General features: G+C 36.2%; 1 protein-coding gene across 1 annotated transcript; it reads left to right on the top strand.

Moving 5' to 3' along the window:
- Positions 1–13,641: 13,641 nt before the first annotated feature.
- Positions 13,642–16,317, top strand: LOC108470244 (patellin-3-like). The gene is made up of 4 exons (XM_017771530.2): positions 13,642–15,122; positions 15,251–15,375; positions 15,455–15,590; positions 15,865–16,317. Exons 1-4 carry the CDS (start codon positions 13,914–13,916, stop codon positions 16,117–16,119), a joined length of 1,725 nt encoding a protein of 574 aa, XP_017627019.1. The 5' UTR covers positions 13,642–13,913; the 3' UTR covers positions 16,120–16,317.
- Positions 16,318–19,514: the final 3,197 nt, after the last annotated feature.

Raw genomic sequence — 19,514 nt, 5'->3', positions numbered from 1 at the left:
CATGAGCCTCTTTAGAATTAATCGCCTCAATTCGGGTCCTTTGGAATACAAACCCTTCCACTAAAGCACGTAACTCCTTGGTGTTCAACCCAAAATCCTCGTTTTCATTATTCTTAACTTGCTGGAACCGAAGAGCTAATGAATCGTCCTTCAACTGGTTTTCCTTAATCTTGCTCAGTCCAAGTAGGCCTTACCTGCAGTTCTACCAACAAGCTTTCATCGTCATACAGACTTAATCGTGCGAACCAGGCTCTCAAATCAGTAACAACCCTTCGACTCAACGCATCCGCCACCACATTAGCCTTTCCGGTGGTACTCTATCGAGCGATCGTAGTCTTTAAGCAACTCCACCCATCTTCGTTGCCTAAGGTTCAACTCCTTCTGAATCAACAAATACTTTAAGCTCTTATGATCTGTGTATATGATGCACTTTTCCCCATATAAGTAGTGTCTCCAAATTTTTAACGCAAAAATCACCGCTGCTAGCTCCAAATCATGCGTAGGGTAATTCACCTCATGAGCCTTAAGCAGTCGCGATGCATAAGCGACCACCTTGTCCTCTTGCATCAAGATGCAACCTAACCCCACATGCGACGCATCGTCAGATACAAGAAAGTCCTTCCGGCACACGGTTGAATCAACACCGGCGCTTCGGTCAATACCTTTTTCAACCGATCAAAAGCTTTTTTTGCTTTCTCGGTCGCATAAATGGTACTCCTTTCCTTATGAGTTTTGTCAAGGGTGCTGCCATTACCGAGAAACCCTCCACAAACCTTCTGTAGTAACTTGCCAACCCTAGGAAACTCCGAATTTTCGATACTGACCTAGGTGGCTTCCATTCCAGAATCGCTTCAATTTTATGAGGATCCACCTTAATCCCCTCGGCAGAGACCACATGCCCTAGGAAGGTTACCTCCCTCAACCAAAATTCACACTTGCTGAATTTCGCATAGAGCTCATTTTCCCTTAACACTTGCAGCACAATATGGAGATGCTCATCATGCTTCGCCTCCATTTCAGAGTATACCAGGATATCATCGATAAAGACGACTACGAACCGATCCAAGTAAGGTTGGAATATTCGATTCATCAGATCCATAAAAGCTGCAAGTGCGTTCGTCAGCCCAAACGGCATGACCACAAACTCATAATGTCCATATCGAGTTCGAAATGCTATTTTATGAATATCCCCTTCTTTTACCCTTAGCTGATGGTATCCAGAACGAAGATCGATTTTGGAGAATACCGAAGCTCCCCTCAACTGATCAAACAGATCGTCAATTCTTGGTAGTGGATACTTATTCTTAATCGTTAGTTTGTTCAACTGGCGATAATCGATGCACATGCGCATCGTTCCGTCCTTTTTCTTCACAAACAGGACTGGTGCTCCCCAAGGAGACACACTAGGCCTAATAAAGGCTCTATCTAACAACTCTTGAATTTGAGCCTTCAGTTCCACTAACTCCTTCGGTGCCATCCTATAGGGTGCAATAGATACTGGAGCTGTTCCATGCAACAAATCGATTCCAAACTCAACTTCCCGATTCGGAGGTAATCTAGGAAGCTCTTAGGAAAGACATCCCGAATTCCCTAACGATTCGATGGTCTCCACATCAGATCCTCGATTTCACTTGGCTTACCAAAGCCGATATGCCTCGCACCCTTTGCGCATTAGTTTCGGCCCTCAACACCGATACTACATTGGATAAGTAATCCCTCCGTTCTCCAATAATCATTACCTCTTCATCATTAACAGTCCTTAACACCATCCTCTTAGATGCACAATCCAAAGTTGCCTTATGCTTGGTCAACCAATCCATCCTTAGTATCAAATCGAATTCTTCAAGCGGTAACTCCATCAAATCCCCACGAAAACCACGCTTGAATCTCCAGAGGCACCTCCTTGAAGAGTTTCTCTACCTTAACCGAATAACCTAAAGGACTTATCACGCACACCCCACACACAGTCTCCTCAAGTGCACACCCAAAGTGCCCCGTAAATGTTATATGCCACATATGAATGGGTTGATCCCACATCAATCGAGCAAGATAAGGTACACCATATATAAAAAGCGTACCATTATGACATCGGTCGTCACCCTCCTCATGGTGATGAAAAGATACACCAAAGCTGGCTGACGAGCATCCGCGTTACCAATACCCCTGCCAGGTGCCCCACGTCCACGGTCATTACCACCGTGACCTTGTCCACGACCTCTTGGCAGCGGCGGTCCATCCCTCACAGGTTGAGCCGGTCGCACAGCCCCTTGAGCCTGAGTAGCCCTCCTAAGACAATCCTTAATCCTATGCTCCTAAGACCCACAACGAAGACAAGCCCCAGAACGCTTCAAGCACTCTCCTTGATGCGTTCTGCCGTAATCCCCACATGCTTGCGGTCTACCTGTGTTCACCGGAACTGCTCGAACCGGTTCCTCCATCCTATCTCTCTTAACATTTCGATTTGCAGCACCCGCTGGTCCAGTATCCCTCCTGAACCTATTCCGATCCTTATCACGATTCCTCCGTTCGGTTTGCTTCACCTCCTCGGCTATCTTAGCCTTCTCTACCAGTGTAGCGAAATCTCGCTCTCTCTGTGGAGCTATGAGCACCCCTAACTCATCTCTGAGGCCATCCTCAAAACGAACGCTGCGCTCGTATTCGGTGGAAACTATGCCATTAGCATACCGACTCAATCGTAGAAACTCCGCCTCATATTCAGCAATGGTCTTATTTCCCTGAGTCAGATTCAAGAACTCCTTTCTGCGTGCATCCACATAGCTAGCTCCAACATATTTTGCCTTAAAGGTCTGTTTGAACAGCTCCCATGTTACCCTCTCAGCTGGGTACCCTCTCTCACAGTAATCCACCTCTGATACGCTTCATCCCGCAGCAATGACACTGCCCCTTTCAACTTCATTCTACCGAGCAATCCAGTCATCCATGATCCGCTCTGTGGCTTCCAACCAAGATTCACCACATTTGGGGCCACTCCAGATCGCCCTAAAAATCTCAACTCAGTTGGCGAAGTCCTTTGAAATGGACCCCTATTCATGGGCCCGATGTTAGCTCCGCCACCCTTTCCAAAACCCTCAACATGGCCTGAGACAAAGCGTCATCCCCTGCGGCCCGATCATACGGCCCATTTTCATTAACCGGTGGTGGACGTACCTCGCCAGCTGGCATGTGTTCAGATAACGCAGATCCAGCTTGAGTGCTACCTCGGCCTCGACCACGGACGGCCTCTTCCCCGAGTAGCCCTTGTACTCATAACGATTTATCTGATTACGAATTTTATGACATTAGTTTACTGGTTCCACTGTTTATTACAGAATGTCTTGTGAACAGATAGAGTTTCAGAGTTATTTTCGCGTAATCACGATTTAGCTACGGTCTTAGTTTTGTAGCCCTTATACTACCTTATCAATAGCACTATCTCTAAGGCTCAGTACTATCTACAGTATTATTTCCAGTCCAGTTCCATATAAATATTTAAAGCAGAAAAAGAACACTTACAGACTTGGTGCCGGGGATTCAATGTGCCACTTCTTTATCAGTCCATAAAAACCCATGTTTTTGTTTACCGAAAATAAAAAGATTTCATTTGAAAACACTTTTATTTTAAAACTATTGATTTAACCTCGTTCAATAGAAAAACTTTGAACATCTTTGAAAAACTTATAGAAAAAACTTTTTTTTTTAAAGATTTTCAGACCCGATCCACAGCCGAGTTGTTACAACCTGGCTCTGATACCACTAAATGTAACACCCCAAACTCGGCCTAGACGTTATGACCGGATCTGATGCGCCACATCGAAGCGTTCAAAGCATTCCGTATTACTTAGTTTAGAAAACTTAGTTGGTGTTGTAAAAGACACTTTTAAAAGTAGGTTAAAGTGAATGGAAGTTGTGCGCCAGGTAGGAAACCAGGAAGAAGAGGAGGTGAGTCCGTCGGACTGTTTAAGTACCAAGCTCCCTTCGGATCCAATCCTAGACATGTACACCGCCATTGCCACACTCTAAAATCTCGTATAATTTTGAGAAAACCGTTTGGTTATGTCCATCTTAAGAAAATAATTAAGGTTGAAAACGTTTGCTTCGCGGAAGTCTTACTTGTATTCGTGTTATTTTGAAATCACTTAATGTTTTTAAAAACGCGTCCTAGAGCTAATCCATCTCGTTAGTTATCATAGTTCAGTTTTATCATAATAGAATTAAATAATAAAGAAACAACCCAAACCATAAAAATAATTAAGCGGCCTTATTACAAAAAAAACCCAAAACCATAAACGAAAATATGGAAAATCTAGTTCACCAGAAGAAAACGAATTTACAGAAAAGGTGTGGCCACCCCGAATCCCGCCCACTCAAGTCCACCAACTAAGGCTCACCGCAAGGATGGAAGAAAATAGGGTGAGTTTGGGAAAACTCGGTGTATCTGAAACCCATCCAAAGCCCAAATCACTCGAGCCCATTGGGCCTAAGCCCCACTCAGATAACGACACAAGTGGACCAAGCCCTTTTCGAATACAAGAGCAAGGCCTTAGCCCTTTTTACATAACAGTGTGGCCCATAGGCCCGATTCAAGAACATAGGTAACAATAGTAGTAATGCATGCAAACCCATCCGGGAGACTACTCAACCCACCAACCGCTACACCGCCTGCATCACCCTACACTCCATGTGGGGAATATCTCAACCCACCCAGCCCTACACTCCACAGTTGCAGCAACGCTACTCGAATATCAGTAAGTTGAGATAAAGCCTCTAGTACGTGGATGAACCACTTTCAATACTTCCTCCATCAATACCCCAATCCCATGCAACATATATTAATAAAGCATATCGTGTACAATACAGTATTAATCAATCATGCAGTTTAGCCAATTTAAACCCTAGGGGTATTTCGGTAATTATGCTCTTTAGGGGTAATTTCGTACTTACGCAACTACACAAGCTACTTCAGTAATTTTTAGCAGTTTTATGCAATTTGGTTCCACCATCTAACTAACAGGCTAATTTGCCCATCTCTTACCCATATTGGTCCGTAAGCCCATTGGGCCCAGTTTTGGCCCATCGAGACCCTTTTTTCGAAGTACGTTAAAACGTCACACGAACTTACTTACCACCTTGCGGTGCTAGATCTAACAATTACTCTACGTCTTAAGAGCATTCGCATACTCACAAGCCCATGAAATGCCGGAATTTCGGCATTTCGGCTTTTGCCGAATTGAACTAAAAAAGGGTGTTCGGTACACACCTGATTCACGACGACTGCTACCAAGATCCCTTTCGATGTCCTACAATTGATTAGCACAATTCTTATTTACAAACCGTAATCACTAAACCCAAAACTTGCTCAACCAAAGTCGAACCATGTTCCTAAAAAGCCTTTGAACCCTTAACTTTTTGCCAAAATCGATAGCTAGTTCCGAATCTGATTGCTCCAATGATTCACGCTTTTGATCCAACGCTTAAGAAGACTCTAATCACCAAAAGAAAACATCAGTTACAAACCCTTAAAGCCTTATGCTCAAATCGACAGCCTCCCTAATTTTTTAGGGATTTTGGCTTTTCCTAAAATCGTAAAATAAGAACAGATCTGAGATGATAAGTACTTACCCCTTACTCCTACTTGATTTCCATACAATCTGGTGCAGATTTATCCTTAGAACAATGGTAAAACCCAAATCCAAGGGTTGAAGAAGTTTCGGCTATAAGCCCCTAAACCAATGGTACTTTCGGCTTTTGGGTGGTGAAGGAGATGACGATATGAGGCTATGACCTTGAAGTAGAATTGCCGTCAGGTATCTAGGATTAAGAAAAGATAATCATAGATTTAATAAAACAAAAGAACATAGAAGGACCTGGCTTTGAAGAAATCGGCACAAGCAGTGATCACAGGATTTCGACTTTTGCGACTTCGGCAAAGGTGCTGATGAATAGCAGGTTTTATGAACGGTTTTGAAGAAGAAAAATGAAGAAAGAAGAATAGAGAGAATGGTGGTTTCGGCTAGAGAGGAAAAAAGAGAAAAGAACAACCCTAAGGTGTTTAAGAAGAAGAAAGCGGCACCACTCAATACCCTAAGTGCCGAAATACTAACCTAATACCCTCCGCCAAATCCCTTTCTAATTCCCTAATTCGCCAACTCTTAGCCTCTCTCCAAATCCCTTAAATCTCTCCCCTTATCACTCCTTAATCCAAGCGTTTGGACTGATTCAAACTCTCCTTTAGCAGAATCCACTTGGACTCCAACACTTACCCCTCCAGCACTTAAAAATAAATGCATCTATTTGTCAACACCGGAATCGATCCCATGCCTTCCCCAATGCTCCACACGCCACCTTTTAGGAGCCTAGTGGCATCACCCTTGCCACTCTACTAAGGCTCTTTTGTGATGCCATTTACCCATAACTCTATACAAGGGCCATCTAGCCAGAACCCCTAACTCCTAAGTCCAAAAATTCAAAAATTCAACTGGTTTTGGCCAACACATGGGCCTTCTATAAGCCTATTTACCTACTCAAAACATTCATTTCACATCCAAATACAAAATTTTAAAATCTTTACAAAATATTGAAAACCGCGAATAAATCCGAAAATCAGGACGTTACAGGTTGAATTGTGTATTTGGTATTTGAAATGACATTTTGAGTATGTAATTTTATAGGTAATATGATGTCATAATATGAATTAGTTGGTTTGAAAGATAGATATATAATATTTGGCATGTACCTAGGAGATTTATGTGGTTGTATATGTTATGCTTTGAATGAATTTAGCATTTTAAATGTTATGTGAATATGTATATAATTATAAGTTTGGTAATGATCTTGGTATTTGGCAATCTTTTTTTATTGTTTAGGTTTGTATGTTATAATGCTTATGTGGTGAAAAGTTAATATGTTTGAAATATGCTTAGTAAATAAATTATATGTATATAATAGGTTTGAATGAATTTCGTAAGGCATTGTGCATGCTTGAATGGTTGATATTGAATCATTATTATAAGGTGTTATAAATGGATAAATGAGGTATGCCATGTTAATTGTTTTGAGGTGCCTTGGAAGGCATATTGGATTGTTTTGAATATAGTTTTATGTTTGAATTTGAATTGTTGATTGAGGTGTCAATTGTGGCATATTGGTTAGGCACTTAGGATAATTGTTATAAGTGATATTTGTGGTATGTCCTTGGCTTATGTTTTTCAAGAATATAATTATATATATGGTTACCACTTGAATTTTAGGTGTTTTTAGGCATGAAATGGACATTTTAAAGATTGGTATTACCTTTTCTTAACTTAAGTATCGATATTTTGGCTTTTAGTATTGATACTTGACCATATGAACATTCTAAAAATCAACAGAATGCCAAAATGGTATCGCTATTTATATGAGTATCGATACTTTTTCATAAAATATCGATACTAAAAAATAAATATAGATACCCTTATTTTGCATAGCAAACAAAATCTTGGTTTGGTGTCGATATTTAATATAGTATCGATACAGTATCACTACCCAGTAATTAAATATTGATTCCAACTTTAAAACTTTAAAATTTTTCAATCCTATTTCATGCTTGAATTACATAATTAAGTCACTGTAAACTTTAAATTATTACACTACATACTATGTGAATGGAATTTATATAAATTGCATATAATTGTTTGTATTTGCTTGTAGCATTCTATTACTCAGGTTTGGCGACAAGATCGCATAGGGGGTGTTACAATATCTCCCTAATTGGACTGACGACATAATAGTTCTTTAACCTATTTGCTTAGTTTCGATTCATCAGACTATGGACTTTTTAAATTGCCTACTAATACAAGTTGATTTCTTGTATTATGTTCCAACCACAAAATCTAATGTAGTATTAGTTAAAATTAGGTAATCAATAAGCCAATATTTGCTTACATTTTGCTTTGTGTGAAAAAATCGTTGAGGATAATACAAACGATATTAATGTGAATAATGAACTTTTACTAAACTAATCTATTCAAAAGATTACAAGTACAAATGAAGAAAAAACTATACTTACAACACTAGATCCTAACTTCAAGGTAGACTGCCTTTCTCTTTCGCCAAATTATCTCCTTTTTTATATTTAATATCAACAATTATATATTAATATTAATTGTTTTATCGAGTTAGTGTTATCCATCAATCGAATCCTAACTCGATTATAATTTTACCAAAAAGCAATTTATTTTTCAAAGAAAAAATTATTATTTTAAAGGTATTCATATCTTTTTTTGTTTTGATAAATCTAGATGAATGTATGCGCATTAAAGTTTGAATCCATGACACCTTAATATTCACTCTGTAACATCCCGAATTAGGGCCTAATCGGAATAGTGGTTTCAGGACCACAAATCCGACGTAAGAAAATTTATTTTTATTATATTTTTTATGGTCTACTATTTCACGGAATGATTTCATAAAAATTTCGTTCGAAAATTTCGACATTTGGACACTCAATTTGGTCAAAAAGACTAAATTATAAAAAGTGCAAAAGTTGAGTTCTACATGTTAGAGGTGTCAAATTGTTATGAAATTTTAAATGGGAGGTCCTTAAATGGTAATTATACCATTAGTTAATTTTTGGACAAAAATAGACATGAAATGGGTGTAATAAAATATTTTTAAGTTAGGGGCATTTTGGTAAACTAATAATTACATGAATTAAAAAGCCAAAATAGCCATAATTTGGTCATCTTCTCCATGTACCAGCCGAAACCCCCATGGAAGCCATGGTTAGGGTTTGGTTCAAGCTTCCAAGCTCATTTGTAAGTGCTCCCGAGCCCCGTTTTTAAAGTTCTTTACATTTTTAAAATCCCCGGTAACATGTTCTAGCTATTTCTACCATTATTTTGAGCTAGGGTTTATGTTTAAAAATTTACCCATGAGTAATATGCATGAATTTTGATGTCTAATGGTAGAAAATGAGTGTTGGGTGTTTAATAAATGACTTTTACTAAGCGGTTTTCGATGAAAACGTCCGAAAGGACCGTTTTGTAAAAGTTGTAAAATTGGTCATAAATGGGTGATTTAGTGGAAATTTGGGGCTGTCATAGTTATGAAAAATGATCAGAATGTCATAAAACATAAGAAAATAGGATGAAGTTTAATTTCCGAACATTGGGGCAAAAGTGCAAATATGCAAAAGTTTAGGGGTCAAAATGAAAATTTATAAAAATATGATTTTTGGACCCCTATGAATAATGTGACTAATTATTAGGCTAAATATGATATTATAGATCAAGGAAAACAAGATTCGGACTTAGAATGAGGTCGAACAAGGTTAAGCGCAAACTCGAAATAAATAGTCGTACTCGAAACCGAGGTAAGTTCATATGTCAATGATAAAGCAATAATATTATTGTTCATACTTAAACTTAAATTGATGTGTTAACATTGTGTGATGGATATTTATTTAGTTTATATAAAGATTATATATTGTAACAAATGCCAAATTATAATTATATGTAATACCATGTTTATCTTATGGACTAATGTCTAAATAAACATGGAAATGTGTTGAATTGGATGTACATGGCATGGGCAGCTATGCATAATGAGATACTTGATGAAAAGAGAAAAATCTCGGTTGAATAAAAAGGGAAATTTGATGGATAAACCATGGCTTATATGACTTGAGATCCTGCATGTGTTGCAGAAAATGATTTAGCCCGGATGGGTAATCCGTGATCTCAAGTAAGAAAAGGATCTAGCCTGGACGGGTGTTCCTTAAGTGATCGAGCCTCCCGAAGAATATGTGTACATTAAGGATTTAGCCCGGACGGGTAATCCGATTGGGATCTAAATTTAGGCTGGACTGGTAATTCAGATCCGAGCTCATTGAGAGTGCTTATCGTACAAGGGATTTAGCCTGGACTGGTAATCCTGCCGTAAGATGTGAAGTTCACGGGAGTGTGCATATGAAATGATCACTTGTATGAATTGACGGTGAATGGGATATCCATCGAGATTCCGAGAAATTCAACGAGATTAATATGAGAAATGAAATAAAAGACTCTTGCCATGATACATAATGTATGTTATATGATAATATTATGATGCATGTGAGTTGTCATGTTTGGACGACTGCAGTGCTAAATGATAGCACAGGTAAGTACTCGAAACCCATGAACACATACTTGACATGAGAAATGAAACGGACTTATGACAATGGTGCAAATGAATGAATGATATTTATGAGAGTAATTTCTACGACAAATTGTGATGGTTATTATCTTGTTGCACTAGGACAGATTTGGTACAGCAGCATTGATTTGACTTTGAAAATTCACTAAAAATTTTGGAAATTTAATTAAAGACTGAATAAAATATGAAATTAAAGCTTAATGAGTCTAGTTTCATATAAAGGAAACGGTGTAAGCAAAAGAATTCTGTATCATGAGAAATTTGAATTCTTGTGAGATAGAGTCGGGGTGATTTCAGACTCCCCTTTCTCAACTTTGGAAAATAAATATAAATTGTAAAAAAATAATTATGAGTTAAAATTCATGTGAATGAAATCCTTAATGAGTCTAATTTCAGAAGAAAGAGACAGGAACATTATCCAAGTCTCGTACTAGGAGATAAATAAATTTTAGTGAAGAAAGGTCAAAGCTATCAAACAGCGAAACAGGGGAGACTTTGAATAATAAACTGTACTTATTGGCTAGACCAAAAATTCTAAAAATTTTATGATAAGAAGGGATATGAGTCTAGTTTCTAGAAAATTAACGTATATTAATTTGGAGTTTCGTAGCTCAAGTTATAAATAATTTATCGACTATGACTCGAGTAGACAGCTTGGCCAGAATATGAATAAAAGCATAATTATAGTTGTTTTACCTAAGGAAACATGCTATTATAATGCTTATTATTTTCATATGGACTTACTAAGCAAAGCTTACTCCCCCTTTCCATCTTTTTAGTTTTGACAGGTCAGCTCGGGGTTGGAGATCGTCGGAGGCAGCATCACACTATCAAGCCTTTACCCTTGGAGTATTGACATATATATGTTAAACGTGTTCAAGTGAGTGGCATGTATAGGGACTTAGTTTTTCTATGATCGATGTCGTTGTGATTAGCCAAATGTATTGGCTTATAATGATTTGTTGTATGTAGCTATGAGATGTGGCTTATAATGATTTTGGCTTGTAAGCCTATTCATCCATGATATATGTAAATGTCTCGTGATGTGGGTATGTGATTATGCTTGCTCATTATGTGTAAGAAGTATATAACATATATACATGGTGAATGCCTTAGGACCATTTGAGGTGGTCATGGCTATGGAATAAATGTGTGATATGGTAATAAGTTGATAATACCCTGAACATGGATGTTTAATTTATAAGTTTGTAAACATAGTATAATGGTATAAGGAGTAAAAAGGGGTGACTTAAGGCTTGGAAAATAGTCTACATGGTTCGACACACGGGCGTGTATCTAGGCCGTGTGTGACACACAGTTCCCTCCCATGGGTGTGTGCTATGACCGTGTGTCCCCTACATTTAAAATTTTGAGTTATTATAGGACACGGGTGGGTCACACAGGCGTGTCCCATAGCCGTGTCCCAAAGTCAGTATTGAACACGGACAGGCAGCATAGGCGTGTGCCATGGCCGTGTTTAAAAGTCAGTGTTGCCCACGGGCTAAGGGCATGGGCGTGCCCCAAGCCACACGGGCATGTGAGTTCACACGGCCCACCTACACGGGCGTGTGGCACTCCAAAGCTAGAAATTTATTAAGTTGCCCAAAGTTTATCGAATATTTTCGGTTTTGTCCCGAACCGCCTTAATGTAATTTATAGGCCTCGATGGCCTGTTTAAGGGACGATAGCATATGTTCTAAAAGTTTTAATTTTGGGCGAAATTTAGTGACCTGGTTTTGTATGTTTTTGAATGTTTAAGTCTGGTAATGCCTCGAGCCCTGTCCCGGTGTTGGATACGAGTGAGGGGTGTTACACACTCATCCCATTGCCATTTCAACCAAAATCAATATAAATTTATTATATAATAATGTTAATGTGTATAAAAAAAATATTAATTTAAATATTAAAAATTTAGGGTAAACTATAAAAAATAGTCACCCACCTATTCACGTATTTCTATTTTTGGCCACCTAGGTTTAAAATTTTTTATTTTAGCCACTAACGTTATTGAAATTTAATTTTTTGATCACTATCTCGTTAAATTACTAACGACGGCCTTTTTTTTTATTGATATAATAACAAATTTATCTCTCTAATGTTTACTGATTCTATAAATTTAGTATTAGATCTAAAAAATCAACAAATGTAATCCTTAATTTTACATTTACATATTACGCCAATGGAGTATCAATTCTTAAAAATTAAAAAATCATTTTTCAAGAAAATACATTAGATTCTATAAATAAATAAATACTGTTTTTCTCTTTTTCGACATAAAATCTATTTATTAAAATAATACTTTTATACATAAAATATTTAAAAAAACTCACAAAGAAGATTTAAACTAGATTCAACTTTTCCTTTTTAATTTAGATTATTTGATAAATAATAATTTTTATGTGATTGACCTTATTCGTTAGTCTTGTCAAATTTGTTGAGCGTTGAGAATTATCTTCACACACTACCACCGACACCAATAATCCTTCTTCTAAACTTCTCGATTTCCACATCCTCCATCATTGGGCCACCAAATTAGGATATGGTTGTAGAGTTGTCAACACGACTTTCCATCTATTGGGTCTCTAAGACTCATCATCACATATATATTCTTAATTATGTCCGTCTCAAGCACAACCTCAAATGCAACAAACTCTTTTGACAACAACCTAAAGAAGTCAATTCTCACCCTTTTTGACCTTAGGCTATAATTTTTACCTAACTTGAACAAGGTGGTTATTATTGTTTAAAAAATAGAAAAGTTAAAGTGGTTATTATTGTTTAAAAAAATAGAAAAGTTAAAGTTTTAAACTGTTTTATTTATAATATTATTTTTAATAAATAAATTTCATATTAGAAAATAATAAATATATTCATTTATTTATACATATTTTTATAAATTTATATGTATTTTTATCAAAAATAAAATTTTAAATATTTACTAAAGTTTTTAATTGTTAATTTTAAGAATCAATATTAAATTGATAGAATTTATAAATATTAAAAATTAAATTTATTATTATACCAATAAAAAAACCATTAATAATAACTCAACGAAATAGTGATCAAAACATTATATTTCAATAATGTTAATACTAAAATAAAAATCTTAAACATCAATTACCAAAACAAAGATACACTTGTATGGTTGATCGAAAAACTTGATTAGGGTAGAGGGACCTGACCGTTGGAAGGGTGTGTAAGTTAAGAATGGATAGGGAGATCTGCAACGGACGGAAGACATAGTGGCATCTGACTGAGTAGGTCCCGCGTAGAGGAGATGACAAGCTGATGAAGAATAGAGGATCCTATGTTTCCATTGCCCAACACATCAACGGTTCTTATTCTGCGGTTGCCGTTGAGTTGTCTGTAGACCCAAAACCCTGAAACGTTAATCATCATCAAATGAAAATCCAATGCCGCCACCTGCGCCGATGATTTCTATGTAACTCCCCCCATAATCCCATTCACTATACTGATAATTAACACTTCCAAAAAGAAAATAAAAAAATGAAGGCTTTACAGATTGTAAAATGAAGGAGGGTAGTAGTGGGTCCCTGATATGAGCTTGCATTTCAGTTTCACACCTTCCCCTTCTCTCTCCCATCTCTTTAAAAACTGCATGCCCTCTCTTCCCCCTCAAACACCACCATTTACATTTTTACTCTCTTTTTCCCTCTCTTCATCTTCTCTTCATTTTCAGTATCTCCTCGTTTTTTCATTGACATCAAGAATAATCATTAACTATGGCTGACCAAGTTCAGGTTGGAGCGCCGCCAGCTGACAAGGTGGTTGTTGTTCCCGACGTGCCACTAGCTGAGAAACCTCCGGTTGCAGCAGTAGCAGCAAAAGAGCCACCGCCGGTACCCGAAAGCGAAGAAGAACCGGTCAAACAAAAACATGTTGAGGGTGAGGAGGCTTTAGAGACGAAGATATCAGATGCAGTAGCCGATGGTGATGATGAGGAAAAAGTTCCCCAGTCGGGTCATTACAAGGAAGAAAGCACGCGGGTGGCTGATCTTCTTGAGAATGAAAAGAAAGCGGTTGAAGAACTTAAAGTGCTTGTTCGAGAAGCGCTTAACAAGCACGAGTTTGGTGGGTTTGCAATGCCGCAGCAACAACCACCACCAAAGGATGATTCTGCCAAAGAAGAACCAAAACCAAAAGCAGAAGCAGTCACAGAAACAGTGGCCGAGACAAAGGAAGAAAGCATCGCTCAGGCTGAAACAGGAGATGATGAAGAGAAGGTTGCTACTGCTACTGTACGATCTGACGCAGTGGAAGACGATGGTGCCAAGACTGTAGAAGCCATTGAAGACACTATTGTTTCAGTCTCTGCTTCAGTTCAACCAGAGCAACCGCCGGAAGCAGCATCTAAAGAGCCTTCAGATGCAAAGCCTAATGTGGAAGGTAAAGATGCTGAAACAGTATCGAACAAAGTGCTCCCACAAGAGGTATCCATATGGGGCATACCACTTCTTGCAGATGAAAGAAGCGATGTTATTCTCCTCAAATTTCTAAGAGCCAGGGATTTCAAGGTGAAAGAAGCATTCACCATGCTCCAAAACACCCTTCGTTGGAGAAAAGAGCTCGGCATTGATGAACTGGTGGAACAAGATTTTGGTAATGATTTGGAGAAAGTGGTGTTCATGCATGGTTTTGACAAAGAAGGACATCCGGTGTGCTATAATGTGTACGGAGAGTTCCAAAACAAGGAGCTTTACCAGAAGACATTTTCGGACGAAGAGAAGAGGCAAAATTTCTTGAGGTGGAGAATCCAATTCCTGGAAAAGAGTATTCGGAAACTAGATTTCAGCCCTGGTGGCATATGCACCATTGTTCAGATCAATGACCTGAAGAATTCCCCAGGACTTACTAAATGGGAGCTTAGACAAGCTACCAAACAAGCCCTTCAGTTGCTGCAGGATAACTACCCTGAATTTGTTGCCAGACAGGTAATTAATCCGGCAATTAGTACTATTCTTTGTGCCTTTGATTAATTGCTTTATCAGTTATATTGTTGTTTTTGGCAATAATAAGCATTTAGATTGCCTCTCTGGATGCTGGCTGGTTGTTTGTTTAGGTATTTATCAATGTACCATGGTGGTACCTTGCGGTGAATAAGATGATAAGTCCATTTTTAACGCAAAGAACCAGAAGCAAGTTTGTGTTTGCAGGCCCTTCAAAATCTGCAGAGACCCTTTTCAGGTTTGTTGTCTAAAAAATCAAGACTTTAAACTCCTCTCTCTACCCTTGGTTTAAATGACATTATTATGTTTTTAATTAGGTACATCGCTGCGGAGCAAGTACCAGTCAGGTACGGAGGGTTGAGCAAAGACGGTGAATTCGGCAACACCGATGCCGTCACCGAGATAACTGTTAAGCCAGCGGCAAAGCACACAGTAGAGTTTCCAGTTACAGAGGTAAATGGCATTTTCTTTTATTTTGTCTCTGGTCAAAGGGTAGCTTTCACTTTTATCAGGAATCCAAAGCCCCCCTGCCCCCTGGCCTTAGGGATTCGCGTAGTACTACTTCGGATCCTTTGGGCACTGTTGTTTGCTATTGTTGAACAACAGGACAATGGCCACCAACAGGGGCCTCGATGTTTTGAAATTGAAACATGCTTGTCAGAGTAAAAGAAACAATATGGAAACTTTAATGTATATATAATTAAGTAGAGAAAGGTATGGAATGCAGGCATGCTTACTGACATGGGAGGTGAGGGTTGTGGGATGGGAAGTGAACTATGGAGCAGAATTCGTACCCAGCGGTGAAGATAGCTACACAATAATAATCCAGAAGAGCAAGAAGGTGGGTTGTTCAGAGGGAGAAGTAGTGTGTGACAATTTCAAGGTTGGTGAGCCTGGAAAGGTTGTTCTCACCATCCATAACCCTACATCCAAGAAGAAGAAACTCCTCTATCGCTTGAAGACCATGCCTGCATCTGCTTAGACCCAAACACTAAGAGATTCACTTTTGCTATTTTGCTTGCCTCTTAAAAAAAGAGAACGTTTCTATTATTATTATTATTATTATTTGGAATTTTGGAGTTGTTCATTTTATTTAATTATTTTTAGATATAGTTATCTGGTTTGTGTATATTTTATTTATACCTATACTGCCTTAAAGATAATTGTTTTTCCTAGTAAATTGCAAAGTGTGGTTGGTTCTCTTGATTCCTATTTCCTAGGGACGAATTCCATATATAATTGTGCTTATTTTTAAAATAGGGGTCTCAGTTTTCAAGAGAAAGAGGTCTGTTCATCAAATAAAATAATTGTAGCCAATTTTGTTTTAGTAAAAAGCAATATCATTCATTGTTGCTGGGTCTTTTTTCTTATGTTCTTTGGAGACTTTTTAGGTAATTAACAAGATAAAAGGAAACGGTGGTCAACATTATAAGCGTTACACTGCTTTTTTTATTTGAAAGAATCTTTTTATTTTATTTTATTTTTAGTCCCCGTAAAGCCACTTCTTGTTCTGTACTCCCATCATTCCACCCGTTAACACTATTCAATCTTATTAATTATATTTTTAAGGACTAATGTTTTTAATCTATTTTCGAGATTAAATGAATTGAAGTGTATTTATCTTTTATAAGAATGGAGGAGAAATTATAAATAGTTTTAAATATTGTATTTAAAAGTTTTTTAGTTTTAATATTATTGTCAATGTAAGACATGAGTTTGAATACTTTGAAGAACGTTTATCCTCATATTTAAAAATGGAGAGAGTTATAAACAGTTTTGGATATTGTATTTTTAAAAAATTATTAACTTATAAAATATAATGTAGACTATTATTAGAAATAAAAAATAATAATAATCTGTTAAATAGGGTCGGGCTATTTGTGTAAATTCAAAGTTACATTTTAATAATTGAAAATGTTTTGATAAAAATATTATATATGAAATATAGTCTTATCTAAAAAAATTTAGATTGGCTAAAAGAATGAATGGAGCTTAGGTTTAATATTTAAAAGTATGAGCTCGATCAGCTTTGCTTGGCCCATTTTTCAAATTTAAAATATATTAATTATATTTTTTATATATAATATGCAATTTATATTATTTGAAAATTATATATAGTACTATGATGTAGGTACTAGAAATTATATTAAGATATCAACATTAAAATTTTTAATATAAATATAAAATTATTAAACATTTAATGAAAATAATATTTAAAAAATAGAAAAAAAAACATAATATGAGCAAATCTCCATTTACTTGAATTATTCATTTTGAATATAAAAATTGGATAAAATTTACCATCATAAACAATTCAACTTTAAAAATATATATAAATATAACATCAACTAATTTTCTGTTTCGTGCGATGCACAGGTTTCTTATGTGTTTTATAAAATTATTATTATTTAAATAATTAAATATTATTAAAATTGTTGATGAAACAATATTAAAATATATAAACAACTTAAAAATATAATTAAGTTTTTAAAAGATAATATATTTGTAATATTATGATTATGATTTATGCTTGAGCTATGATAAGAAAATTAGAAAGATAAAACCATTATAATATATATATTCAGAAAAATTAAAATATATATTATATAGGTAAGTTTAGAAATAATTTTATTTTTATTTTTAATTTTAATTTTAATTTTAATTTTAAGTTTTAATTTTAATTTTAGGAATAAAATTTTAAATAATTTTAAATTTTAGAAATAATATATATTTAATACATTTAAATTTAAAAATAAAAGTTTAAATATTTCTTTTATTTTTAATTTTAGAGATAAAAGCTTTAAATGTTTTAGAAATCACATATATCTAAAACTTTTAATTTTAGAATTTTTTTAATTTTTTAAATATTGAAACTTGCAATTTTAAATATTTTTAGAATTAAATATTTTTAATTTTAATTTTAAAATAATATATTTCTAATAACTTTTTCAATGATTTTTTTATATGGATAGTGGTGTAGGTAAAAGTGAAATATTAAAAAATATTAAATAAAATAAGTTACATTACATAAAAGTTTTTAAAAAATTAAAAAGAAAATTAATTTGATTATTATTAAATTTATTTTATAATAAACACAATTTAATGTAATATAGTGAATAAGATATATGAACATGCTAGTGCCATAGGCCGTAGATCAAAGTTCGTGACCATTGCACACAGAACGTCTCGTGGAGGTTAACTGATTAAATGAGACTCATTTGACCCGCTTAAAGTGGCTCAATTCGTGGAACATACGGAGAAGCCCATCTACTTGAACCATTAGTAGCAGTGAAGTACTCCACTAAAACTAGAATTACCAGGGTAATTAATACTTTCATCTTGTAGATAGGTACAAATTTTTACTGTCGATGTAACTCAATTTGTACCATTGAATTTGTGGGAGCTCAACTATAAATAGAGGTCTTTCCCTTCATTTGTATTTACTCAATTGTAAGCCTTCAAATTAATACATATATTTGAGAGCATTTACTCAAACACTTAATGTGCGCTATTTTTCTATGGCTTTCTATTCTTTTGTTACTTTTTTGTCTTTGAATTTGTTTTCCTGCTTTGGAGAATTTTTGTCAAAATTTCTCTTCTTTCGAGGGTTTGCTTGACTTAGGTGGATTTGGAACCAAGAAATTGCTTAAGGTCACACAAATTACAAGACTAAAGTTCTAGTCCCATGACAGTTGGTATTTAAGGTGTTGATTGAGTTGGCGAAAGGAAGAGATGAACCAAATGTACCAAGAGAGACCCGTGGGAGGTCCAGGAAAAATAGCAGATTGAGTGATATGCTGTCAGTTTCGAAAGGTTGGGTGACCATTCTTAAGGGATCCATGGGTGACGTGAAGGAAACACTCGAGGTAGTTGAGAGACAGACCAAGAGTTAAACTCAATGAGAGTGCAACTCAAGGACTATGTGATGGTGACTCTCAGTTCCAGTCAGGATGTGATGAGAGAGACCCTCAATGCCGCAATAGATGATCAGATCACGAAGAATGATACTCTCAAAGCCATGGTAATGACTTTGAAGGAACATGTGGCAGAAGTCAATGGAGAACTCTCTATATATAAAGCTACTCTGGGTAATGGGATGTTGGCTTCAGGACCAAAGCAACACAGAATGGATGTTCTCAAGTTGAAAAAGCTCGAGGGGATGAGGCCCGCAAGAGATGTTGTAACGCCCCAAATCTTAAGTGTTTATTTTTGTATGTTATGTTGCATAAATGCATACTTGCTTCAGTGGTTAAGTATCCTGAGGAGTGTTGGAGCAGTCCTGAGTTCAAGCTTTGATTTGTACAAAAATTTTGTTTTTACTTAAATAAACCCTGTCTCTAGTCAGCAGGCTTCTTAAATGAATGTGGATAAAACATG

Source organism: Gossypium arboreum, chromosome 10, assembly GCF_025698485.1.
Source record: "Gossypium arboreum isolate Shixiya-1 chromosome 10, ASM2569848v2, whole genome shotgun sequence".
NCBI lineage: Eukaryota > Viridiplantae > Streptophyta > Magnoliopsida > Malvales > Malvaceae > Gossypium > Gossypium arboreum.
This window is presented reverse-complemented; position numbering and strand designations above follow the sequence as displayed.